The following is a 26,256-nucleotide window of genomic DNA, read 5'->3' as shown; positions in this document are numbered from 1 at the left end:
ATAAGGGCCGGCCTGAGCCGGGCCCGAGGCGGCGGCGGCGGCGGCGGCGGCGGCGGCGGCGGCGGCAGTGGCGGCAGCACACACAGGACACCCGACGCGGCTCGGCCGGCCTGTTGAGCCTCCCACCCGCTTCCATAAGGCTTTGCCTTTCCAACTTCAGCTACAGTGTTAGCTAAGTTTGGAAAGAAGACCAAAAGAAGACCCCCGGGCCGTTTTCCTTTTGTTTTTTTGTGTTTTTTTGCTATAGTCGTCGTCGGGGGCTTTTTGCACAGAGCTGTTGTGTTTTCAGCGGTGCTCTCTTCAGTTCCTTGCCCTCCTCTTAACAAGCACCTCAGCAGGAGCGGCAGCCGTAGCAGCAGAAGAGCAAGCGGGGGGCGCCTGGTGTCATGACCAGGGCAAGAGAGCAAAACCGCCTGGGAGGATGCTGTGGTGAGTGGACCGAACGCATGTGGTAGAAACAGGTTGCGCAGTGGACACCGGCACCTCCACGCAGGTTTTGGAGGAATGTGGCTCAGCTGTTAACCAGTGTGATTAGTAGCTCGTTCGACTCATATTTTGGTGGGGGTTAAGGAAGAAAGGCATTTCAAGGTATGGGAAAAGGGGCGTGCACACAGGCAAGGATGGACAAGTAGACTGGGTAGTTTGGATTATCTTGTCAAGAATAAAATGGAGTTAAAGAATGTTGAATCAAGAGATTTCTTGACTGTATGTGAAGTTACACAGTTATTGACCAAGAGGTCATGCTGAATTTTTCATCGACCCATCAATTTCTAGGTGACTTGATGAAATGTACATGGTTTGCCCCACAAAGTAGTTTTTAATAATTATGTTTAATAAGGACAAATGAGTAAGCATTCCAATCTCAGCTCACTCAAGTGACTAAATACGCTTTTTATCTACCTACTGTGTGTCTTTGCAGGATCCTTAGCAAACTACCTGATCTCTGCAAAATTCCTTCTCTACCTTGGTCATTCTCTATCTACATGGGTAAGTGAAAATCTACAGTAATTCTTACAACATAGTTGCACAATTTCTTGTTTCTCTCATTTGGGCCAGTTGTATTAAGCCATCTTGCAGTTTTGTCATGCAGCTAAAGAAATAAATCAACCAAACACACATGCTCTAACGAAAAAGTTATTTTCACCAAAGATATTTTCCCATAGGTGTTAGTAAATGCTGTTAATTATTGAGCTATCATACTTTATGTAGACTGGCAGCTATCCAAAAACAGGATTAACAAGGACAGGACTATTTGCATTGTTTGTAAATTGTATTTTGCATTACAAGGGTTAATAAATGGTAATATCTGCTCCTAAGAATGGATGGATGTCTCATGGACCTTCTATTTTTTCACATTTTAAGATATTTCTCTGTTTTCTTCTTTTGTTAAAATTATAAGTTCCACCCTACTGCGCTATGAAAATACAGTAGAATAGTGGAGTGACTGAGTTAGGCTAAAAATAGCATTCTAAGGTTAATTTAAATATAACTGACCCCAAGAACAAAAATCTGAGTGATGAAAATTCTGGTCTTTTAAAATGTTATCTGTAGCTAGACATGTGTGGGGCATCTCAGTCTATCTTAAAAACCATCATCCAACGAAAATCAGCAACTGACTCATAATTCTCCCTCTGACTTCTTCCATGGTCTTGGAAGAGTCCCAGTGTTTCTGTGGGCCTGGATTCCTCCATCAACACTCCTCAACCCAAAAGAATAATCCCCAAAGGATGCTAGATGTGTATTTAATTTAATGATGATTAGAATCTTTTAACTTAAACAATTGGTCTTATTGTTTAAAAGCAATAAACTTGCGTAAATTCTATTCATGCCTCGTGTATGATATTTAATTTAAAAGAACCATAAGTAAGGGGAAAGAATTTTGAGAGTAAATTTTGTGAATGTTATTTTCTTTTTAAACTGGAAACTTCTTTTGGATCGTTCTTAAGACATGAATGCAAACTATTGTATGAGGAAATCTGTACCCATGCCCTTGGGAAATTATTAAGCTAAGTTATCAGCTCTTTAAGAAATAGCAGTTCAAAGATGGCTTTTTTAGAAAGGCCAGCTTCTTTCTCCCCAGAGGCTTAGACAGGGATGACTCTGCAAATACATGTAAACAAGGTGGAGGGGGCATGAGTTTCATTTCCAATAACTGATGATTCTAAGTAGAAATTGAGTGAAACTACCCTTAATTAATTTAAATACAATTAAATTGTTCTTCCAATTTAATTCAGTAAGTATTAAGTATTTAAAAAAAACCCAATAAGTGATGGAGATAGTACCTGAAATTCTCACCTTGTGGTCTGGACCTATCTCTTAGGGGAAGAAGGTGCCTAACTTCCAAACACTGATTAAATTTAAGGTTTATGCAGCCTTTCGTTATTAGGTTGGCAGGTCAGATTTGCCAAAGGAGTGGAACTGTGATTGTTCCAGGAGGATCTTTTTTGTCATGAGTGAAAAACACAAGAAAAGTGACAGATGCTTACTCCAGTCTTACAGTAAATTGAGCAAAAGGAGTTCTTGTGGGAAACTTGGATTAAAACAAAACAAAACAAAACACAGCAATTGTAGTCATGTAAGTTTTAGTGGATTTTCACTTATTGCAGAGGAGTGCAAAAGAGGAATGCTCTCTAATTCTATCTTTTGAGTTTTGTCTCCTGTTTGACACTTTGCCTGATTTTATTACAACAAAAGATGTCTGCTTATTTATTATATATGTATATACATAAGTATACATGCCTATCTATGCATTACCCTACTGACTCTGCCGAATCATGGTTTCCTATACACTGAGTACAGAGGTGTTAGGGTAGAAGGTTATATTGCATTAGGTTTGTGTGAGGTTGAATGCTTTTTATTTCTGACTTCGTTTCTTTCTGCCAGTGGATCAATATATTTTACTCTATACCACTGGAATACAAAGTATGGTAAGAAGTGGATCCTGTCATCAAGGAGCTTATAATTCAGGTTGGGCCTTAAAAAAATATATCTAATTACAAAAAGATAACTAACAGTGTAAGGCAGTGAAAAAGGGTGGCCAGTGCTAAAATCTTATGCATTATGCTATGGACTGTCTCCATTTATATGCCATATGTCTGCATGGTGCCAGATCTTACTTCCTTGGGTTTCTGCTCATAGGTCTTTAACTACTTCATGCAAAATGCCACCTTCCTGCCCCACCCTACTGCATTTTTCCTCATAGCATTTATACCACCTGACCTATTCTAGATTTGTTTTTGGTCTCTGTTCACTGGGATGCAAGCAGCATGAAAGCATGAATCTCGATTTTGGCGCAGTGCTGAATTTCTAGTGCCTGCAGTATTGTTGGGTACATAGTAGCCTCTCAAAAAGTATTCAGTGCATTAATGACTATGATCATTCATTCACAGACATTCATTTGGCCTTTGGCTCTCAGTGCACTGGAGATAGATGAACATGTAAACAAATCTTCAAAGTATGATGAGAGCTTGTGGGAGGACAGGAAATGGACGTTAGGAAGGAATGGGTGGGTGGGCCTGAGATTGCACTTGGTCAACCTTTACAGAGAGTTTACCTGATTCTTGGGCTTTGTGAGTGTAGAGTCTGTTACTTCTTAAAGCCTAAACCCTTTGGAAATTGGGGCAAGTGGAGCAGTTTTTGTTTGTTTGCTTATTTGTTTGTTTTTTAATTAATTAATTAATTTTATTTTTGGCTGCATTGGGTCTTTGTTGCTGCGCGTGGGCTTTCTCTAGTTGCGGCGAGGGGGTGCTACTCTTTGTTGCGATGCTCAGGCTTCTCATTTCAGTGGCTTCTCTTGTTGCAGAACACAGGCTCTAGGTGCGCGGGCTTCAGTAGTTGTGGCGTGTGGGCTCAGTAGTAGTGGCTTGCGGGAGCACGGGCTTAGTTGCTCTGTGGCATGTGGGATCTTCCCAGACCAGGGCTCAAACCTCTGTCCCCTGCATTGGCAGGTGGATTCTTAACCACTGAGCCACCAGGGAAGTCCCAAGTGGAGCAGTTTTATTCCTGTCCATCAAGGAGGAGGTGTGCCATACAGGAACAAGCAAGAGAGAAAACTTTCATTTCATAGCACTTGTTTCAAGTCCTGCTTTAAAGCGAAAAAATAAAACAACAAAGAAAGAAAGAAGCACCTACTATATAGCACAGGGAACTATATTCAATATCCTGTGATAAACCATAATGGAAAAGAATATGGAAAAGAGCACATAACTGAATCACTTTGCTGTACACCAGAAACTAACACAACATTGTAAATCAACTATACTTCAATAAAAATAAATGTTTTAAAAAAAAGGAAGAAGCAATAGTAGTGGAATAATATTTCTTATTCTTTATGTTAAGAAAGAGGAAATTCACTCATGGAGGCAACCTATCATTTGAGGCATTTATATGTTTTTGTCTTTTCAGAGGAATAGAGATTAGGATAAAGTACCTCCCCTCACCTCATGCCATTTTATTCTAATCCAATCTAAATTTGTTTCTCATGTTAAAGATTAAGAAAATAGCTTAATTTGTTATTCTTATTGACATTTTTATCTTAATGTATAAACTTGTCTTTTTATTGGTTTCAAGCAAATTGTATGTGAATATATATTTTTAGTCATTTAGTACAATGGTATTTGAAATGTAATTCCAACTTAAATGGAAAAGATTTCTGTTTTCAAAGCAAACTTTAAAAAGCTGTCCCAGAAATATGAATTATGGTACTGATTAAGCGTCAAACTTCTTGAACATTCATGGAACAAATCTAATGTACCAGAACAATATAGTTCATAAATAAGTCTTACTCTATATTCACTTACAGCCGGGATCCACTGCATATCCACTCCTTTGTTGATTCCGCAGTTATTTGTTGTGTTTCTACTCTGGGCTGTGCACTGTGCTGAGGGTTGAGAGTGCAGAAGTTTCTAGAGCTCACATTCCAGACCATCGAGTGAGAATCAGTCTTTCAAGCATGGTATTTCCACTGGCTTCCAGTGTCTGTTTTAACGTTTACTTGACCATGTTCACCCTATCCCTCAAGGCCCTAATCTTATGTTAATTTTAAATTGTGGTTCTAAACAATGTTCATAATCCTCTACACCAAAGTTTCTGTACCTTGGCGCTATTGACATCTTGGGTTGGGTAATTCTTTGTTGTGGGGGACTGTAGATGCCAGTAGTAAATCCACCCTTGCAGATGTGACAACCCAAAATAGCTCCAGACATTGCTTAGTGATCCCTAGAGGGTGAAATCACCCGCACTTGAGAAATACTGGTCTACATGAAGTTTATTGTAAATGATTGCTACAGAATATGTGCATCAATTTAACTTTGGATGCATAAGATTGTTGTCTTGCCTTTATTAAATGTTTAAAAGCATTTGCCATACTAGGATAATACTTTGCTCCTTATACATTAAATTTTTCAGGAGGATGTTAAGAGACATTGGAAAGAACTAGGAGTGTAGTACTACTTCCAGTCTATAAGGAGCCTAGCCTGGGAATTTAGTTTCCTGTAGTGATTTCTTACAGAGATAGGTTATGATAGAACATTGTTGTCCTGTTTTAGGTTAACCTTACAAGTCAGGGGTGGAACCTCAAAGCTCATAACAAGGTCCATTATAGATTTCTTACACATTAATTTGCCTGACTCATTTAAAAGCTTCTGTTATTCCACATTTTACAGCAATGAGTTCCAAAATTCCCTGTATACTCTGGAATGAAGAAATATTTTTTTTCCCCTTTTAAAACTCGTCTGTGTCGAAAAATAACTACTGTGTCGAAAATAACTAAATAACTACGTATGTATTTATTTCTGACATCTTCATTCATATGGTACCAGAATTTGCACATATTAACTTCATCTTTCTGATTGTTCTGCTGTTTTATGACTTTGAAATTTATTTGTGAAAATAGAACATAGATTTTAGAATGTTAGGGGTAAAAGAAACTTGAGAGGTCATATAGTCCATTCTTACCATTTTACAAATTGGGAAACTGGCTCTTTCTTGACATTCAAGGCATAACTGACATTTGTAAACTATACTTGTTTCATTCTGGTTCAGTAGCCAACTCCTTTATGCCTTTCAAATCAGGATAGGTAAATCCCAGGCCCGGCTAGAAACCTGATACAAAAAGGAACAGGTTTTATCTCGAAAAAACCTCCTTGGGCTTGGAAACTGTATTTTTTTCTAGAATGATAATGTTTGTTTCATTAACATCATGCTTTTTTCGGGTTTACTTAGTATCTGGGCAAGAATATTTTCCATTGTGCCAGGACAAACAGTTTTAACACCTGACTACATTCAACCCATAGAGGAATTGTTGACTTTGAGAATCTCATAATGTAGCCGGAAAGTGCCCTTTTGTTAAGGAAGCAACTTCTTGAGTATAATTGACTAGCAACCTACAACATTTTATCAGAACCTTTTATTTTCTCTTATTCTAGGGGGATCGGATGTGGCACTTTGCAGTGTCTGTGTTTCTGGTAGAGCTCTATGGAAACAGCCTTCTCTTGACTGCAGTCTACGGGCTGGTGGTGGCAGGGTCTGTTCTGGTCCTAGGAGCCATCATTGGTGATTGGGTGGATAAGAATGCCAGACTTAAAGGTGAGTGGTGTTATAAAAGCCTTTGTGTTTGTGAGACGAGTGCCTGAGCTAGAGAGAAACCTCTGTGACTAACCCACTTTGCGTCTGCAGCTGCCACCTGAGTGATGGAGTGCTCAGTGGCAGCACCTCTGCATGGAGGGTCCCGGGGCTCCTGCCCAAAGTTGGGATGCCAGGATACTGAGTTTATAGATTTTTGTGGGGTATCTTTTTTGGCTGTTCATAAATTACAAATGTTAATGATTAACACCATGGCACTTTTCTGCGAACCATGTTAACCATTAAGAGTTTACTTAACTCTGGCATCCTTTAACCATGACTTGCACTGGAGTTCATTTAATGTGACGTTCCTGGGACAGCTTTAACATCTATCCTCTGGGTTACTGTGTTTTATATAGGCAGGTGTGTAAGGGAAGTGAAAACAATGGATTTAGAAAAGAATACCTGAGTCTGGATCACAGAGAGCTGAATTATACATTTTTGAAGAAAAAAGAAGAAATGATAATATATTGACATTTATTCTAGAATATTAATACTGAAATCCTTAAGTATTGTATAGGAAAGAGAGAAAGTGAATGAACAGTTTAATTATTCAGAATATAAGGGCAATTTGGATAATAATTCAGGGCAAAATTTTCCTGAGTTCCTCAGTTGATAATGCTAAGACCTGGCCATGTCTATCCTAGACACGGGGGGAAAGATTGAGGTATCTGTTTCTTTCAGTGCAGGATAACTGCCCCCGGATAGAGAGCAACTGGATTATCAAATTCTAGGACTTGATGCTATTAGTAAAATGGCCAAGATGGACATTTTTCTATTTTGAGAATCGATAGACCAAAACACATATAGAAAAGGGTTTTGTATCCTGGAAAAAAAATTCCTACTTACTTACATCATTATACATAGGAACGTGGGAATGGTATACATAGAGACCTTTAACCTTATGACTGTTGAGCACTGAAATTGTAGTTCAGGATAGAATGTTGAGTTGGGTGAAGAAGAGTGTGGTGGGATAGCAATCTTGCGCTTATCCTAGGTAATCAACTCATGTGACAACCTCCATGAAAATCTTCTTTGATGTCTCTAGGCTGAGTTAACCAGAGACACTTTTTTTTCCTGCACTCCCATGAAGCTTTGTTAATACCTCTGCTATTGCACTTATGCTCTTATAATTATCCTTTCACATGTCTACCTTTCCTCTGGTCTGTGCGGTCCTGAAAGCCAAGAACCTCATTCGATTGATATTTAATAGCCTTGTGCAATGAATGAACGAATTATATGTTGGGATTTTTTTTCAAATTAATTTCAGAAAGCAGTTTGTTTTGTCTCAAGGCTTTGATATAATCTTCCAAGCCAGAATGAGCTTTACTGTCCTTAAAGGCAAGAGCTGTAATTATACCTTACATATACAACCCTCTGTATTTTTCAAAGTGCTTTCCTAAGTATTTTATTTGAGCATCAAAATGACCCCGTAAAGTAAGGAAGGCAGGTATGTATTATATCCTCACCTTATAGACACAGACATAAGAGATATTAAGTATTCTGCCCTAGATCGTCTTCCCTCTTGAGTGGTAGAGAAAAGACTACAAGGTGTCCTTACGTGGTATCCTAACCTGTCCTTATGCCAGCCCTTTATCTACATGGGTGCCTCAGTCTCAGAAAGTTGGCATTTTCTGTAAGAAAAGGTGTAGTTTAGAATTTCATAACAACGCAAATAGCTTTAGTAAAAGGAACACACTGCTGCTTTATTCTTGGAAGTATTTTATATGTCCTTCCTATTTATCCATACGATCTTACCAAGTTCAGCCTGCCATCTAGGAGGTTATGGATTCCATGACCTCTTACTTAACCTCCTCCATAACCTCCAACATGTTCTTATTTTTGCCTAAGCTACAAAGGCCTGAGAGGTGGATCTTGTTTATGTAGTTAATATAGTTCTGTTTATGACAGTAAACTAAAGAGTATAAACTAAATGAAAATGTGGTCATTATGAATGGCTTCAACTAACAGGAAAAATGAGGGGTAGTTCTTTATTCTGTCTGCAAGTTTTACTGGTCTGATGTGATATGCTGGGCCCTACTGGAAATAGTTGAGGCAGGATTTACTTCAGGAATATTCTTATTTCTTGTAGTAATTTGCATATGCATTAATACAGTAGAACAGTGATGTATGGATAAAAACATCTCCTTTGAGATGTTTCAGTGTATGAACACTTTGTTTCTCTCTCTGTATAGTGGCCCAGACTTCACTGCTGATCCAGAATGTTTCAGTCATCCTGTGTGGAATCATCCTGATGATGGTTTTCTTACATAAAAAAGAGCTTCTGACCATGTACCATGGATGGGTTCTTGTAAGTTCTCAACAAGATTCTTGATGGTAGAAAATTGCATGTCTGTTAGTGGTAAAAGGTGAAAACTCTTTGAGGGAGTGTCTTTTCACAAATAGGGCCTGTTAATTTTTTTTTTAATAACTGTATATTTACAAATTTAAAGATACCAGAAATACATGGAAGTCAGAGAAAAAACCAGCATGGAAATCAGAACATGTTCAGAATGGAAAGATAATTTTTTAAATTTAAACATAGCATGTCAAAACCAGTAGGATACTTCTTTTTTTTTTTTTTGTAATACTTGAGAATAATTTTATTAGTAGTATTACTAAAGAACAGTGATTATTTTCAGTCTATAGTCGAAGTATTTCCTTCCCCTTTGTTGAATGATTATTGTGTATAAGTTGTATTAGATGCATTTGAATGATAGAAAAATGATTCAAGTGTGGATCCTGTAGGGAGATTAGATGTGACACATAATAACTATGATATATGGTAGCATGGTTAAGTGCCTTCGAGAAAAATGGAGTTCTGGGTTGGCCATTTAGGTGGGCCTTGAAAATGGGATGTTATTCTCCCAAGATTTCATTATGAAATATTTCAAACATTCAACAAAGTTGGAAGAATTCTCCACTTAACACCCATATACCTACCACTTAGTTTCTACTTCTGCCATTTTATTATACTTCTTTATCATATATTTATCCATTGGCACATCCATCTTCCCATCAATCCCTCTTAGTTTTTAAAATTTATTTTTGGAATGATGGACTGGCATTCATAAAGGCATGAAAATAGGGGAAGCACAGTTTCTCTGAGTGATGGATGTATGCAACACACAGAGAAGGTTTGAAAAGTGTAGGAAGGAGAGTTTCTATTGTCAGACTGAACTTGGACTTTATATACATTATGAAAATAATATTGTGTTATAGACCAAGTTTTTCTATGAGAGTATATGTTTGTTTTTATCATATAAGAAATTATGAAAATAGTATTACATTTTACATTTTTTAAATGCAATTTCTCAGAAACATGTTCATGTGTAAGTATAGAGCATGGAATGCAGTGTAAAGACAATGTGCTGCGTTTGATTTAAAACTGATATACAGAATTTGGTAACGCAGGGAACAGATTACATAATTGACTTAATGTGACTAGTAGACATTTATAAGATGTTTAGACTTTTGCTTGGTGTGTGTTTTTTTTTTTTCTAATAGCAGGTTCTTATTAGTTATCCATTTTATACATATTATTGTATACATGTCAATCCCAATCTCCCAATTCATCACACCACCACCACCCACCCGCCGCCACTGCTTTCCCCCCTTGGTGTCCACGTTTGTTCTCTACATCTGTGTCTCAATTTCCGCCCTGCAAACCGGTTCATCTGTACCATTTTCTAGGTTCCACATATCTGTGTTAATATACGATATTTGTTTTTCTCTTTCTGACTTACTTCAGTCTGTATGACAGTCTCTAGATTCATCCATGTCTCTACAAATGACCCAATTTCGTTCCTTTTTATGGCTGAGTAATATTCCATTGTATATATGTACCACAGTTTCTTTATCCATTCATTTGTCGATGGGCATTTAGGTTGCTTCCATGACCTGGCTATTGTAAATAGTGCTGCAATGCACATTGGGGTGCATGTGTCTTTTTGAATTATGGTTTTCTCTGGGTATATGCCCAGTAGTGGGATTGCTGGGTCATATGGCAATTCTATTTTTAGTTTTTTAAGGAACCTCCATACTGTTCTCCATAGTGGCTGTATCAATTTACATTCCCACCAACAGTGCAAGAGGGTTCCCTTTTCTCCACACCCTCTCCAACATTTGTTTGTAGATTTTCTGATGATGCCAATTCTAACTGGTGTGAGGTGATACCTCACTATAGTTTTGATTTGCATTTCTCTAATAATTAGTGATGTTGAGCATCTTTTCATGTGCTTCTTGGCCATCTGTATGTCTTCTTTGGAGAAATGTCTATTTAGGTCTTCGGCCCATTTTTGGATTGGGTTGTTTTTTTTTTAATATTGAGCTGCCTGAGCTGTTTATATATTTTAGAGATTAATCCTTTGTCTGTTGATTCATTTGCAAATATTTTCTCCCATTCTGAGGGTTGTCTTTTTGTCTTGTTTGTAGTTTCCTTTGCTTTGCAAAAGCTTGTAAGTTTCATTAGGTCCCATTTGTTTATTTTTGTTTTTATTTCCATTACTCTGGGAGGTGGATCAAAAAAGATCTTGCTGTGATTTATGTCATAGAGTGTTCTTCCTAAGTTTTCCTCTAAGAGTTTTATAGTGTCCGGTCTTACATACAGGTCTGTAATCCATTTTGAGTTTATTTTTGTGTATGGTGTTAGGGAGTGTTCTAATTTCATTCTTTTACATGTAGCTGTCCAGTTTTCCCAGCACCACTTATTGAAGAGACTGTCTTTTCTCCATTGTATATCCTTGCCTCCTTTGTCATGGATTAGTTGACCATAGGTGCGTGGGTTTATCTCTGGGCTTTCTATCCTGTTCCATTGATCTGTGTTTCTGTTTTTGTGCCAGTACCATATTGTTTTGATTACTGTAGCTTTGTAGTATAGTCTGAAGTCAGGGAATCTGATTCCTCCAGCTCCGTTTTTTTCCCTCAAGACCGCTTTGGCTATTCGGGGTCTTTTGTGTCTCCATACAAATTTTAAGATTTTTTGTTCTAGTTCTGTAAAAAATGCCATTGGTAATTTGATAGGGATTGCATTGAATCTGTAGATTGCTTTGGGTAGTATAGTCATTTTCACAGTATTGATTCTTCCAATCCAAGAACATGGAATATCTCTCCATCTGTTAGTATCATCTTGAATTTCTTTCATCAGTGTCTTATAGTTTTCTGCATACAGGTCTTTTGTCTCCCTAGGTAGGTTTATTCCTAGGTATTTTATTCTTTTTGTTGCAATGGTAAATGGGAGTGTTTCCTTAATTTCTCTTTCAGGTTTTTCATCATTAGTGTATAGGAATGCAAGAGATTTCTGTGCATTAATTTTGTATCCTGCTACTTTACCAAATTCATTGATTAGCTCTAGTAGTTTTCTGGTAGCATCTTTAGGATTCTCTATGTACAGTATCATGTCATCTGCAAACAGTGACAGTTTTACTTCTTTTCCAATTTGTATTCCTTTTATTTCTTTTTCTTCTCTGATTGCCATGCTGAGACTTTCAAAACTATGTTGAATAATAGTGGTGAGGGTGGACATCCTTGTCTTGTTCCTGTTCTTAGAGGAAATGCTTTCAGTTTTCCAGCATTGAGAATGATGTTTGCTGTGGGTTTGTCATATATGGCCTTTATTATGTTGAGGTAGGTTCCCTCTATGCCCACTTTCTGGAGAGTTTTTATCATAAATGGATGTTGAATTTTGTCAAAAGCTTTTTCTGCATCTATTGAGATGATCATATGGGTTTTTTTCTTCAATTTGTTAATATGGTGTATCACATTGATTGATTTGCATATATTGAAGAATCCTTGCATCCCTGGGATAAATCCCACTTGATCATGGTGTACAATCCTTTTAATGTGTTGTTGGATTCTGTTTGTTAGTATTTTGTTGAGGAGTTTTGAATCTATATTCATCAGTGATATTGGTCTGTAATTTTCTTTTTTTGTAGTATCTTTGTCTGGTTTTGGTATCAGGGTGATAGTGGCTTCAGAGAATGAGTTTGGGAGTGTTCCTTCCTCTGCAAATTTTTGGAAGAGTTTGAGAAGGATAGGTGTTAGCTCTTCTCTAAATGTTTGATAGAATTCACCTGTGAAGCCATCTGGTCCTGGATTTTGTTTGTTGGAAGATTTTTAGTCACAGTTTCAATTTCATTACTTGTGATTGGTCTGTTCATATTTTCTATTTCTTCCTAGTTCAGTCTTGGAAGGTTATACCTTTCTAAGAATTAGGGCCTGTTAATTTTGATCTCTGTGTCTACTTTAATATCCCCTACCATTTTTGTCTTGTTTTGTTTTTTGGCCCTTAACAGGCATTCATTAAGTATTGTTTGAATTTAAATTTTGTTCTATTGGTTGTTTTCCTGTTTGTTTTGTTTTATTTTATTATGTATTTTTGGCTGCATTGGGTCTTTGCCCAATATATATAAATCAGTCATGATTGTGTTCTTCTAATAATAAGTGATACTTCTGTTTGAGGACATGGACTAGATAACTTCCCACACTCTGATTTCATGATAGCTTGATGGAAAAGAGGAGAGAGATGGGTGTAGTGGAAAGCAGTGAATTTGATGTTCCTATTAAATCTTCTTAGGTATGTTTGGATTGATATTGTAGAGGTTCAAAGCCAGGTGGGACAAGAAATCTTCTAGTCTATTGCCTTCATTTTGTTGATGAAAAAAGTAAGACAAAGTGATGTTAGCTGATTGCCCATTGTCATGCAACTGGAAAGTGTCAGAACTCTTATTTAAATTCAGGTCTTCTCACTTCCCCTTCACTGTTTTTTCCAAAGGACATATTTGTGAGGGAAATTAAAAACCACCCCTATGTTAACACTTTATGATAACTATGTCACAATAATGTGCATATGACTATTAAAATTTTTTGTATTATGCGTACCACAGATGATACAGATTAGAAAGACATTATGCCCTTTAACTTGACCACTGGTGTTTATTGTTTCATGTGTACAAAGTAGAATGATTTCTTATGATTTTATGAAATGAAATTAAAATAAAAATTTTATTATTATGTTACCAAAGACCATTTTAAACTATATTGTACAGTGAGGTAGGTACAGTATGGTAAAACTGACATTTTAATAATTTTTTCCTGTAATTCCTTAGACTTCATGCTATATCCTGATCATCACTATTGCAAATATTGCAAACCTGGCCAGTACTGCTACTGCAATCACAATCCAAAGGGATTGGATTGTTGTTGTTGCAGGAGACGACAGAAGCAAACTAGCAGGTAATTTGCTTTTCTCTTTCTACCAAATGGGTTTTATCAGGATTCACTTTAAATCAGTGGTAGTAAATGAGGCTTAAGCCTTTTTCTCCGAGTATTTTTTAAGAATAATAAATTGAAGTCATAGTCTTTTTCTTACAACATTATCTGTCTCAGTGCAAAGATTTACCTCACTGTTATGAAGCTAATTTATAAGATAGTGACCTTCTCTTTTAACCTGGCAAATAGAAGAACATTTCTTTTGAGCTCTTTCTTTCAAATTCTGTTAACTGTTTCTAAATGTTTACTTAATACTTAGAACAGTGAAAATCTGACTTGTGATTTTATCAGTCATACTGTGGATATTATTACCAGTACTTACTGGTTATACTATGGATATTGTTTTTATCCAAACAAATGGAAACAACTTAATTCTAGGAGAGACTCTAGAAGTGAATTCCTTCAACTTTAAAACCATAATTGGTAACTTTTATTATTATTATGTATGGTGTAATGTAACTGCTATTATGATACTAAAGAAATACAGGATAGAACATAGGTTTTTAAAAAGCTTGCATCTTAGTTGTCCATTGGAAACATATACAAGGGGAGCAAAGAAAGTCTGAAGAATGCTTACAAAGCAACACGTCCATTACATCAAGATTACTTGGGCTCAGAATAACCTACCTCACTCGATATTCCCCACCTGTCCCCCAATATAGCACCCAGACACAAATTGGATTGAAATTACACAGAGTAAAGGAGGAAGGGTACTCCTATCTACCGATCTGGTCAGCTGAGTCAACTCTGCTGGTCATTGAGATAATGGGTATCACAAACACATTTCCCAACCATCCTGACTGACAAGGAAACCATTCCTGATGACTTCAGTGGCTTATCAGGACACAGAGGCAAGATTGAGTACTGGGGTCAGCAAGCAACTTTGTTTGACTAGACATGTGGTTTAAAAAAAAAAAAAAAGGTAGAAAGGAGGTTGAGAGAAAGGGTACAAAATCTGTGGAAGGTCTAAATGAAGAAAATGAAGGATTTGCTTAAGTCATCACTTTGTGGAAGCAGTAATAATACTGCTCCAGATAGAAATACCACAGTGATTTTAGAGGATGGTGAGTGTGGAAGATGAATTTAACACATGTGAGTCTGGATTGCGGGAAATTCTCTCTGGAGCTAAAGTAGTGATTCTCACTGATTTTTCTTCCTGTGATCATTTACTAATAGGAAATAATTCTATCTCTCTTTTTTGTCACATGGAATTAAAAGATAAGACTTTGTCCTTTTTTTTTTTTTTTTTTAAAGTTATTTACTTTCTGTTATTTACTTTCTCTTTTAGTGTGCAATTTTAAGGATGTAATACATGTCCATGTTTTAAAATTCAAAGGGCACAAAAAGGATATATTTTGAAAACATCACATATAATCTGTTGAAATATATTTGGGGAAAAAAGTGGCTTTTAAGATGATTTTCTTTCTCTTACCTGAATTTCTTAACTCATGTTGACTCTGTGAAGTCTGTAGAGTCTGTAATTGAAAAAAAAAAGCCCTGAGTAAAGAGAAGGTTACACTGAATCTTTAATTTGTGCTAAATATCCAAGTAAATAAATAACAAAAACAAAGATCCCACATAACTTTCTGGGATCTTTCTGACTACAAAGTGATATTCCAGAAAAATAACAAAAATATGACTGGCCATTTCTCAGCTGTCCTTCTTTATTTGAGGGATTATTGCAGAGTGGAAAAATCCAGGCTAACCAGTCTATTTTCTAACCTTCTGGAGTTTCTCAAATTTAAGAAAGGAAGTAAGCTGCCTGTTGAACTCTTGTCCACTGTGAATTAGCTTAGGAAGCGGTGCTGTTTCAGATCCAGCCCCTGGAACGGGTTAGTAGCCTAATGAAGGAAAACCTCCATGTTGTTTTTCCTCAGGTTTCGACCTCCATGTTTGTTTTAAAATTAATTAAAAACCATGCTTCAAAACAGGAAACAGAAACTTCTTCCATCCTGAGGGTCAGCAAGGCTCTAACCATGGGTTTTTGGTACCATTCCTGCTAGAAGGCAGAGTTATAGAACAGAAAAAAAGGAGGAGGGTAAAGGAAAAGTAGAAGAGAAATTTTTGAGGTTGCCAGCAAAGACTTAGAAACCAAGCAGGAGACGGGGCAGGGCCGGCTGAACCGGTTGTGTGCGTTGTGAGGGGTGTGTGTGTGTGTGTGTGTGTGTGTGTGTGTGTGTGTGTGTGTGTGTGTGTGATGGGGGAGGGGTGTGCCCATAAAGAGGGAAGGTTGTGAGCTGGATGCTAATTGCTCCCATTTCCTCATCCCAATGTTTCTTGATTTCAGAGTAGTTTTTAAAATTGGAAGTTGTATCACCGAGGGTAAAGAACAAGAGAAATTTTCCCTGGAAGGTTGAAAAGTTTTATAACTCCAGTGGCATCAGGTCAAAATATAGCTGTTACCATCTAATTTAGACAGCTCCAGGAAAGATGCTCTTTTTCCACATAAATACTGTTAATTAATCTGTTACCTAATTTGTCTAGGTACTTGATTTAGTGTTTTATTAAAGCATTCTTTTGAGCCATGACCCTTAACCTGTCAAACCTTTTTGAAACTCATTTCCTTTGCCTGAGTTTTTATTCCATCTGTTGTTTTATTTCCTTCTTCATTTCCTTTGTTAATCACTTTTTATTAATAGCTTCTGAGGTTTTTCTTGTCCACCATTCTAAAGAAACATCTGCTGGTTAGCTTGATCAAGTACGACAGATAACTTTCTTGTTTGAACTCTATTGACTGAAAATTGATTTCATATTTGAGGTAGACAAACCTGCTAGCTACTATTTGCTCAGCAAATCTGTTTTTCATTATTATTCTATGAGATGTAATATACCTTTTATAATAGTAAGTAGTTACTGAATGTCATGCTCTGTGCCACAGCTGTAGCTGAAAACAGTTAAATTGGAATTAAATGAGCACAGATTTGTGTGTTTGCGTAAGAATAAATACAAACCTGCAAAAGGAATATGTTTGCACATTCAGAGGACCAATTCTTCTCTAGCCTGTGAACAGTAAAATGAGTAGGTCTTTTTCAAAATTATTATTTCATTCATTCTGCTTCAGAAAAATAAAATCTGTTTTCTGACACTACATTACATCTAAACATTATTAGCTTCCTGAGATAGAAATTTCTAAATTCTAAATAAAAGATAGAAATTGGTGGCATTAGGAAGCTTCATGAGCACTTGAAAATGGAGGTAGTGAAAGATTAACAAATCATTTTAACTAAATTTTGTTCTTGTTCTGGGGCCTTCAGATCCAAGAGTATATTTTCATTAGTACTTGATTTTTGGATTCAGATTATTGAGTTATTTGGATCAATTCTACACTTCCCTGTTAGGAACTTATTAGTAGGGGCAGATGGAAGTTAATGAGGCCATGGCAAAAAATGGCTGTGTGTAAGATCAATGAAAACTGCCTTTGCCTCTCAAGTGAAAGGTGAAATATGTCAAAGTTCTCCTGTTATCATATAAGCATTCTGCACACATAGGACTAATTGGGAGGCAGTTGAGGACCAGGAAGAACTAGAGAAAGAATAATGGCAGTTTTCTATTAATGTACTTATTAGTCACATACTGCTTTTCCCTTAAAGTGCCCCACATAATTGATGAGGACTTGTCTCAATAATTTTCACTCTGCTCCATGAGATAGAGAATGAGAAAGTAGGTTATTTTCTTGACTTCCTCTCCTTTATTCATCTTGTCCTCTACTGTGACTCAGCTACATTCCCATGGTCATACCCTAGACCTTGGTATCACCACTAAACCCTCCCTTTTCATAATCTCAATCTCCAGCATCCAAGACTTGAAGTATACCTCCTATCTTTCCAGCTCACTCCTCCTGGTACCCCAGCCATGCGCCAACCTGGTTGGCACCTACAAGCCATTAATTCCACTACCTTTTTACTGCTCATGACCTTTCTTGTCTCTCCTCCTTACCCAGCTTAAATTCCAAGGTCAGTTGTTCCAACCATATGAATACCTCCTAGTGTATACCCTCAGCTCACTTGGCCTCCTCTCCTTTTGTCACTTTCCTTTCATAAGACCCTGCTTAAATCCAATTCTCCACAGTAGCACATGGCTGGTAAAAAACGTACAACTTTGCTCTCTCTTAAAGCTCATGACCACTGGGTTCAAGTTGGCCCTTTCATGCTGCCAGATGATCATACTATTTTCTTTGGTCCCTTCCTTCTCCCACTTTCCTAAAGGACTGTTTCTCACTTTCTCCTTTTTCCTCATACATTCAATACCTCCTCTCCCATCCTCACTTTCACTGATGACCTTGCTTTGTATTCTACTGAGAAAATGGAAAAATGAGAAGAGAACTTCCGTGTGCTCCCACCTTCGCATCACTCTTCCTACCTGTACCTGAGGCCGTTTACGTGACCTACACTGTTGAATTGCTTGCGTTCCTAAGAACAACTCTGCCACTTGTGCAGTAGATTCAGATTCCGTCCCTTCTTATCTACTGTATCATTTGCATCAGCATATAAACATGCTATAACTTTTCTCATCTTTTTTTAAAAAATAAATTTATTTATTTATTTATTTATTTTTGGCTGTGTTGGGTCCTTGTTTCTGTACGAGGGCTTTCTCCAGTTGAGGCGAGTGGGGGCCACTCCTCATCCCGGTGCGCGGGCCTCTCACTGTTGCGGCCTCACGTTGCGGAGCACGGCTCCAGATGCGCAGGCTCAGTAGTTGTGGTTCGCGGGCCCAGTTGCTCCGCGGCATGTGGGATCCTCCCAGACCAGGGCTCACATTCGTGTCCCTTGCATCGGCAGGCAGACTGTCAACCACTGCGCCACCAGGGAAGCCCAACTTTTCTCATCTTAAAAATCCCTGTCTCTGTCACCCCATTGCTTTGTTCTTCTTTTGAACAAAACTTAACAAAAAGAAATATCTGTGCTCACTCTTTCCAATTTCTTTCCTTGGTCAGGGCCTTGCTTTCCATAATGCCAGGGGGGCAACATTCACATTGTGAATCCAGGGTGTGCCACTCACTTAAAATATAATAGAAATGGTGTCCCCTGGAGTTGGCACCAATCTCTTAAACCAACTTCAATCAGGCATTTGCCCTTACTGCTCCACCAGAACTATTCTTTATGAGGTCCTCAATACCTTCCATGTGACCTGTCTATAGCTGATTGTCAGTGCTCATCTTTCTTGACTTACCAGCATCACTTGCCAGTTGATTACTCCCCTCTCTTTGAAACACTGTTACCTCTTGGCTTCTAGGACACCCTGCTCTCCTGTTTTTTCTCCTCTTTTGCTGATTCCTCCTCATCTTCCTGACCTCTGAACATTGGCATGCCCAGGACTCAGTCCTCAGACCTTGTCTCTTCTCATCCACCCTCACTCCCCTGGTGATCTCATCCAGTGTCATTGCTTCAAAAATCAAGCTGCCGATGACTCCCAAATCTGGCACATGCTTCTTCCCTAGACCCCAGACCTATATGACTAACTGTCTGCTTGATGGGGCCTCTTGTATCAACATCTCTAGAACCAGATGCTTATTCTTTTGTCCAAAACCTGATTCTTCTAAAGTCTTGCCTTTCTCAGTAAGTGGAAACTCTGTCCTTCCAATAGTTGCTCAGGGTAAAAACTTTAATTCCTCTCTTTCTGTCACATAGCATATCTAATCTGTTTTCAAGCCTTCTTGATTCTACTTTAAAGTACATCCAGTATCTATTTCTCCACTTCCATTGCTACTGTCCTGCACCATGCCACATCATCTCCTGCCTGTCTCCCTGCCTCTGCACTTGTCTGCACCCCTCCCCCCCACACACACACTTACTTTACACTGTTTTCTCATCACAGCAGCCAAAATAAACCTTTAAAAATATGTCCTGTGATACCACCTCTCTGTACTTTAACTTCCAAAGGCTTCCTGAGTCATTCAGTATAAAAACTGAAGTTTGAGTAATAGACTAAGACCTTACATGATTAGGCCAATCTTCCCTCCTCTCTGACTGCATCTCTTCCTATCCTCTCCCTTCCTCATTCTGCTCCAGCCCTACTGGCCTCCCCGCTGTTCCTCTGGGCAAGCTCCTCCTGCCCCAGGACTTTTGCACTTCCCTTGGTCTGGAATTGTCTTTTCCCTGATGTCTGCATGACTCACTCTTCTGCCTCCTGCTGCTTCACGCCTCTGCTGTGATGCTCTCTTTTTTTCAGTGAGTTCTTCCCTGACCTTGCCATATATAAAACTGAAATTTCCCCCTTCCCTTGAGCACTCTCTATGCCCTTTTTTTCTGCTTTATTTTTCACTACAATATTTCATGAACATCTGACATGCTCTATATTTATATGCTTGTTGATTTATTATTTTTGTTTTCCCTTGGGAGTGTAAACTTCATGAAGACAGGGAAGGATATTCTTCATTTTTTTTATGGTGCCTAGCTCATAATAGGCATTTAATAAATGCTTGTTGAAATAAATGAATGTAGAGTTACTATTGAATTCATTTTTTAAAAGCTGATGTCAGGCTCATTTATATAATCCCAAGGGAATCACGATTTTTGAGGCAAATTTAATATGACTTGATCCAAACAACAAATGATTTTCTAACAAAATGGTTTGCTTGCAGAATGCTTTTAGAAGTTTACATCTTAGGAGTCTACACTCTTAGTTGAGTTGTATTATGTAAGTGGGCAGTCTCTCTTTGATAGATTTGCACATTTACCTGCCTCTTTCGCCTACCTCTGTAGATATGAATGCTACAATACGAAGGATTGACCAGTTAACCAACATCTTGGCCCCCATGGCTGTAGGCCAGATTATGACATTTGGCTCCCCAGTCATTGGCTGTGGATTCATTTCGGGATGGAATTTGGTATCCATGTGTGTGGAATACTTTCTGCTCTGGAAGGTTTATCAGAAAACCCCTGCTCTAGCTGTGAAAGCTGCTCCTAAAGAGGAAACTGAGTTGAAACAGCTGAATGTATACAAAGGTAAACTCAACAAAATGTTTAATCCCTTTATTCTTATTTTCAGACCTTAAATATTGGTTAAGACGGAAATAATTTTGAATTTATATCAGGTTTAGTTACCACTGAAGGTCTGCATGAGGTTAAATATATCAATGTGGTAGTAAGTCAGAACCCAGGCTGTTGAGGGTCGGAGGAGCAACTCTGGGTTGAACCTCAAGGGGTTGGAATGGGACCCCTGACCCTTTTCCTTAACAGGAACAGCAGACACAGAGGGGCAATTCATTGAGGGAGGGCTGGGCATAGTTGAGCCATAGGAATGGGAAGAACAGTGGGAGGAAGAGAACAAGAGAATTCCTAGGAGTCTATAAAGAAGGGAGTTACATGCCATTTGTAAGACAGTGGAAGGGAGTGAGGACATGAGGTGGACATTTTTCAAGAAGAGAAGAGGAAGTTGGGCTTCTGAACAAATGTAACCTTAAAAGGGTCCCAGAAAATAAGATTCTGTGTTTCCCCAGATAATTATTATACATTATCTGATCTGTTTTCCTGCTATTTACTTTGGTGGGATTATAATTTCTGAGAGAGAGGGGAAGCGAGGAGGGGAGAAGTATCAATAGTATTTTGTTTCTTTAACATAAGTACTTGGAGATTGTTCCTTGCCTGGAATTCTTAGATGAGTAAAAGAAAGTACATTTTATATTGTAGTAGCCAAGGGTATCCATGGGTGATACCCTCCGTGGGTGAGGGAAAGGGGAGAAGAAAAAATACTAAGATAGCTGGCTTTTTCCCCCATGTCCCCTCCCTCAAATAATAATGTCTTTTATTAACAGAAACTGAGCCAAAACCCCTGGAGGGAACTCATCTAATGGGTGAGAAAGACCCTGACGTCCATGAACTTGAACATGAGCAAGAGCTAAGTTGTGCCTCCCAGATGGCTGAGCCCTTCCGCACCTTCCGAGATGGATGGGTCTCCTATTACAACCAGCCGGTGTTTCTGGCGGGCATGGGTCTTGCTTTCCTCTATATGACTGTCCTGGGCTTTGATTGCATCACTACAGGGTACGCCTACACTCAGGGGCTGAGCGGGTCCATCCTCAGTATTTTGATGGGAGCATCAGCCGTAACTGGAATAATGGGAACTGTGGCTTTTACGTGGCTACGTCGAAAATGTGGCCTGGTTCGGACTGGTCTGATCTCAGGATTTGCACAGCTTTCCTGTTTGATCTTGTGTATGATCTCCGTGTTCATGCCCGGAAGCCCCTTGGACTTGTCTGTTTCTCCTTTTGAAGATATCCGTTCTAGGTTCATTCAAACAGAACCACTTTCAATTACACCTACAAAAATATCTGAAATCATCTCTACAACTGATATACACATGTCAAACGGATCTGATCCTGCTAATATTGTCCCAGAGATGAGTCCTAAATCTGTGCCTATAATCTCTGTCAGTCTGCTGTTTGCAGGCGTCATTGCTGCTAGAATCGGTAAGAAGTCTCTTTTTGTATATTAATGAACTAAAGTGTCTTTTTGCAATGTGGTTTCAGATAATTCAGCAGTAAGTGGTCTAAAATATTCCCTGAATGTTAATTTAAGCAAGATCCACTATTTATCCTTATGTATAATCCAGTCACTTATTATGAAATTTTTATTTTATAGTTTAAAAAATCTATATTTGTGTGTGTGTGTGTGTGTGTGTGTGTGTATGTATACCTTCTTAAAACATGGTTAGGGCTTGAAAATTTTTACTAAATGGATATCTTACTCTTTTAATGTAGTTTACTTAATTTTTCAAAAGATATTATCAGTAATAATTATACTTTTCGTAATTTAGAGTCTTTATATTGCTATAACTTTACCAAAAGGACTGTAATTTAGCAAATATTTCAATGGGACAAGGTAAAAAAAAGCGTTTGAGGTTTAAATCAAAAAAAAAAAAAAAAGACAGTAGTTAGAAAAAAAAAAATCCTTGAAAGTTCTTCTCTAGCTGATATTTGTTTATTGTATACTTTGCCAAACAAATGGATTTTATAGCTCTGGAAGGAAACATAATGTAAAGACCTCTTACAAAGTAAAATTTAAGTAATCATTAATAGAGTACTGATGAATTATCTCTGCCTGAATTCATTCTTGAAATGAAACCATATTTATCCTGTGATACAAAGCAGTTCATTAATTTATCAAAGACATTAATATTTAAGCAAGACAGCTTTATTGTAGGGGCTTTAGAACCCAAACAGTAAATGTATTAATGGTTTAAAGTTTCTTTACACTTTAACGATAACAATATATTAGGTCTACTCATTTTAAACTTTAAAAATACTAGTAATTTTAATAGGATTTATTATATCTCTGATTTCAGAGTTTTGCTTTCATAGTATGAATAATCACAGAAAAACAGAATTAAGAAGTTTGTAGATTAGACTTATTTTTGTCTTGTGGCTGTAAAAACAATTTCTTGAAGCTACTAATAACTCAGTGTTTATTAATGAAAAATAATTCTCTAAGGCTAGGCTATGATAAATATACATATGGTGACTTTAAGGTAATAGGGTTAAGTATGTATTTTGCACATGTCAACAGATTTTTAATCTATAAATCTGAAATGTACAGCTATAAGTTAAAATTAAGTTTCTAAAAAATATCTTTTATTATAGGTCTTTGGTCCTTTGATTTAACTGTGACACAGTTGCTGCAAGAAAATGTAGTTGAATCTGAGAGAGGCATTATAAATGGTGTACAGAACTCCATGAACTATCTTCTTGATCTTCTGCATTTCATCATGGTCATCCTGGCTCCAAATCCTGAAGCTTTTGGCTTGCTCGTATTGATTTCAGTCTCCTTTGTGGCAATGGGCCACATCATGTATTTCCGATTTGCCCAGAAAACTCTGGGCTCCCAACTTTTTGTCTGTGGTCATGGTGATAAAGAAGTTACAGATGCAAATCAAACTAATACATCGGATGTGTGAGACAGTTTAACTGTTGCTATCCCTGTTACTAGGTTATGTAGAGCACATGTGCCTATTTTGTACTTCAAAATTCCAATAAATGGCTCGGTGTCTGTCTCTGGTTTTACCACAGCTATACCTTCAGGGCTAAAAGCTAGTTAGGAAACTTGAGCCAGCAGAAATGAGCTGGTTAATTTCCCTTATATTTAAGGGTGGAAAAAAAAATAGAGAAAGAAAAACTCAGTTTAAATATGGAGACTAAAATAGTAACACTGATTTTCCCTATTTCTCACAAGTAGGTAAAATTTACATAAAAGAGTGATTAGTCATGTGAATTAAGTTATTCTTTGGCAGATTTTTATTACCTGTACTAGAATTCAGATATGTCAGTTTTCCCTAACACTCTTGTTCAAGTCTAGCTAATTTACTTTTTTAAAAAATCTTATTCTCAGTTATGTTATAAAAACAAATTCTCTTCCAAGTTTGAAGATTAAAATTTGATAACCAGTATTATCCTTATTGATCCTATTGATGTTAAGGGACTTTACCTCTACGTGGAAAAATGAAATACTTAACTAGAGTTCTCTAATAGGGTTTATGGTTTAACTTTAGAGACCACCTTTGTATTTTTCTTATCAGCTAGGACAAAATATTGTATTAAGCATATGTAACACTTCATAAAATGGCTATTGTGTAAGCTGAAGATAGAAGCAAAGCTGTAGAGTAGATTTATAACACAGTGAATGCATGAGGACTTCAAACACGCCAGTGGTTCGGCCATAGAAACTAGAAGTTAAAAGTCACACGAAGGGCAAGATCTGGATTTAACTCACGTTGCTATCCTTAGTGATCTCTGTCGTGGAATATGAGGGAATTAGCCTCCAGCCTGGCAAGTTAAATGTAGAAAGCAAGCCCAAACTTGGAAAGGTTTTGTTTTATAAATCATTTGATTTACTTTTAACATGCTTGGTAGAGCATTTTTACTTTTACTGTTTTGTACCCAGGAGTTATTTTTACCTAGTTGTAGAGCAAGACTGTTCATAAATGTATCCCTTTCAAACATCTTTGAGAAAAATGGAGGGAAAATAACCCCTTTTATATATATATTTTACAAGTAAAAACTGTTTTACAAGTCATTTTGCAACATGCCAGTACCAATGGGGTACTTTGCCTTAACTGTTCATGCACTTTCATGGAGACTGCAATACGTTGTTCTGAGCACTTTCTTTATCCTTGAGGTTTAATCTTTTTCTCCTTTCTATAGTATGACATAATGATTTGCTATGTTGTAAAATCTTTGTAAAATATTTCTGTATAAAAACATTTTAAAAAATCTTGATTTCTTTTTCCTTAATTGCATTCCCCAGTTGTTTAATCTTTTGTTACAGAACATCTGTTTTGGGTAACATCTGCTTCTCTCTAAAGGCCTACAGTTTCATAATAATTCACAATTTTAGATTTATCTCCCTGCTTATATGTCTAGTTTATGGTGGCTTGGATAAAAGTATAGTAAACACGAGGCCCAGGACTCATTCTTTGACTTTGAAGAAGGCACTTTAAGCTCTCTTGAGTTCTGTTTTCTCTTCTGTAAATTGGAGATGATATTATAAAACCAACCCTACCTACCTCCCAACTACCCTGATTGAGTCAAGTGAGATAATTCTTGTAGAAGCACTTTGTGGACTCTAAGACAAGGTTGTAGTATTACTAGAAGTTGGATCTAACTAATGACAGAGAGTTAAAGACAGGTTCCTCATGATCGGCCAGAGAGAGTAGAGCCACATTCTGTGTTCAGCAAATGTTTGCTGAACACTTGATCTGTGTCCCAAACTGATTGGTCTTGGGGATGCAGATTTGACTCAAACACGGTTCATCAGAGGCTCCTTTTCTTTCCCCCCAAATTGGGAGCCTGAGAACTTTTGGCATCACCCTGTAGCTACTGATCTGCTGCTGACTTTTGAGCAGACAGTAGATGCCTCTGTTAGGTCTGGCTGCTGTCTTGAACAGGTCATCCGCTTCCTCCCGCAGGGGTCGAGCTAGGGTTGGAGATCTGCCCTGAGTGTTTGCAGCTATAATTGAAGGCCTGTGACCTTGTAAAATGAGTAGAACCATCTTAGCAAAGGAAGGTCTCAGCTCTTAATGTGGATGTTTTGCCAAACTGGGGGGCTACTGAGAGAGGCCCTGTGTGGAAGGAAGGAAAATGGAGTTAGTTAACAGAAATTTTTACAGGTGCTCCCCTTATCTTTGCAAAGTGCAGTTCAGAGCAGGAAGAGGAGGGAGATGGGGGAAAATCACTGCTGGACTGGACAGCCTGTGCTGTGTACTGCCCCAGGGCATAGTAGGGCTGGGTAGATGATGTGTGTCTGTCTGGGTGTGTTTCTAAATGGGGAAACAAACTCAAATACCTACAGGGTCAATAGGTAAAACAAATGAGTGAAGTGAATAGATGTAGGAAAACAGTCTTTCATTTAACATGTAATTGCATTTCACAAAAGT

General features: G+C 37.7%; 1 protein-coding gene and 1 long non-coding RNA gene across 2 annotated transcripts in view; both read left to right on the top strand.

Moving 5' to 3' along the window:
* The window catches only part of LOC309663463, a 320,115-nt gene that overhangs the window by 261,617 nt on the left and 32,242 nt on the right, over positions 1 to 26,256 (top strand). The gene's annotated exons all lie outside the window — the stretch shown is intronic.
* Positions 61 to 24,721, top strand: SLC40A1 (solute carrier family 40 member 1). Its single transcript, XM_082467153.1, has 8 exons — positions 61 to 429; positions 920 to 987; positions 6,426 to 6,585; positions 8,817 to 8,932; positions 13,728 to 13,854; positions 20,592 to 20,834; positions 21,644 to 22,297; positions 23,468 to 24,721. Exons 1-8 carry the CDS (start codon positions 387 to 389, stop codon positions 23,779 to 23,781), a joined length of 1,725 nt encoding a protein of 574 aa, XP_082323279.1. The 5' UTR covers positions 61 to 386; the 3' UTR covers positions 23,782 to 24,721.

Source organism: Balaenoptera physalus, assembly GCF_965194825.1.
Source record: "Balaenoptera physalus genome assembly, chromosome: 6".
NCBI classification, from domain to species: domain Eukaryota; kingdom Metazoa; phylum Chordata; class Mammalia; order Artiodactyla; family Balaenopteridae; genus Balaenoptera; species Balaenoptera physalus.
Note: the sequence above shows the minus strand (reverse complement) of the source record. Positions and strands in the feature narration are given on the sequence as shown.

What these genes read in the sequence shown, in the direction of transcription:
- SLC40A1 (XM_082467153.1), top strand. Translation starts at nt 387, where the DNA reads ATGACCAGGGCAAGAGAGCAAAACCGCCTGGGAGGATGCTGTG. An exon ending in CCGCCTGGGAGGATGCTGTG is followed by an intron (nt 430 to 919) that starts GTGAGTGGACCG and finishes GTGTCTTTGCAG; the next exon opens with GATCCTTAGCAAACTACCTG. An exon ending in ACAGCTGAATGTATACAAAG is followed by an intron (nt 20,835 to 21,643) that starts GTAAACTCAACA and finishes TTTTATTAACAG; the next exon opens with AAACTGAGCCAAAACCCCTG.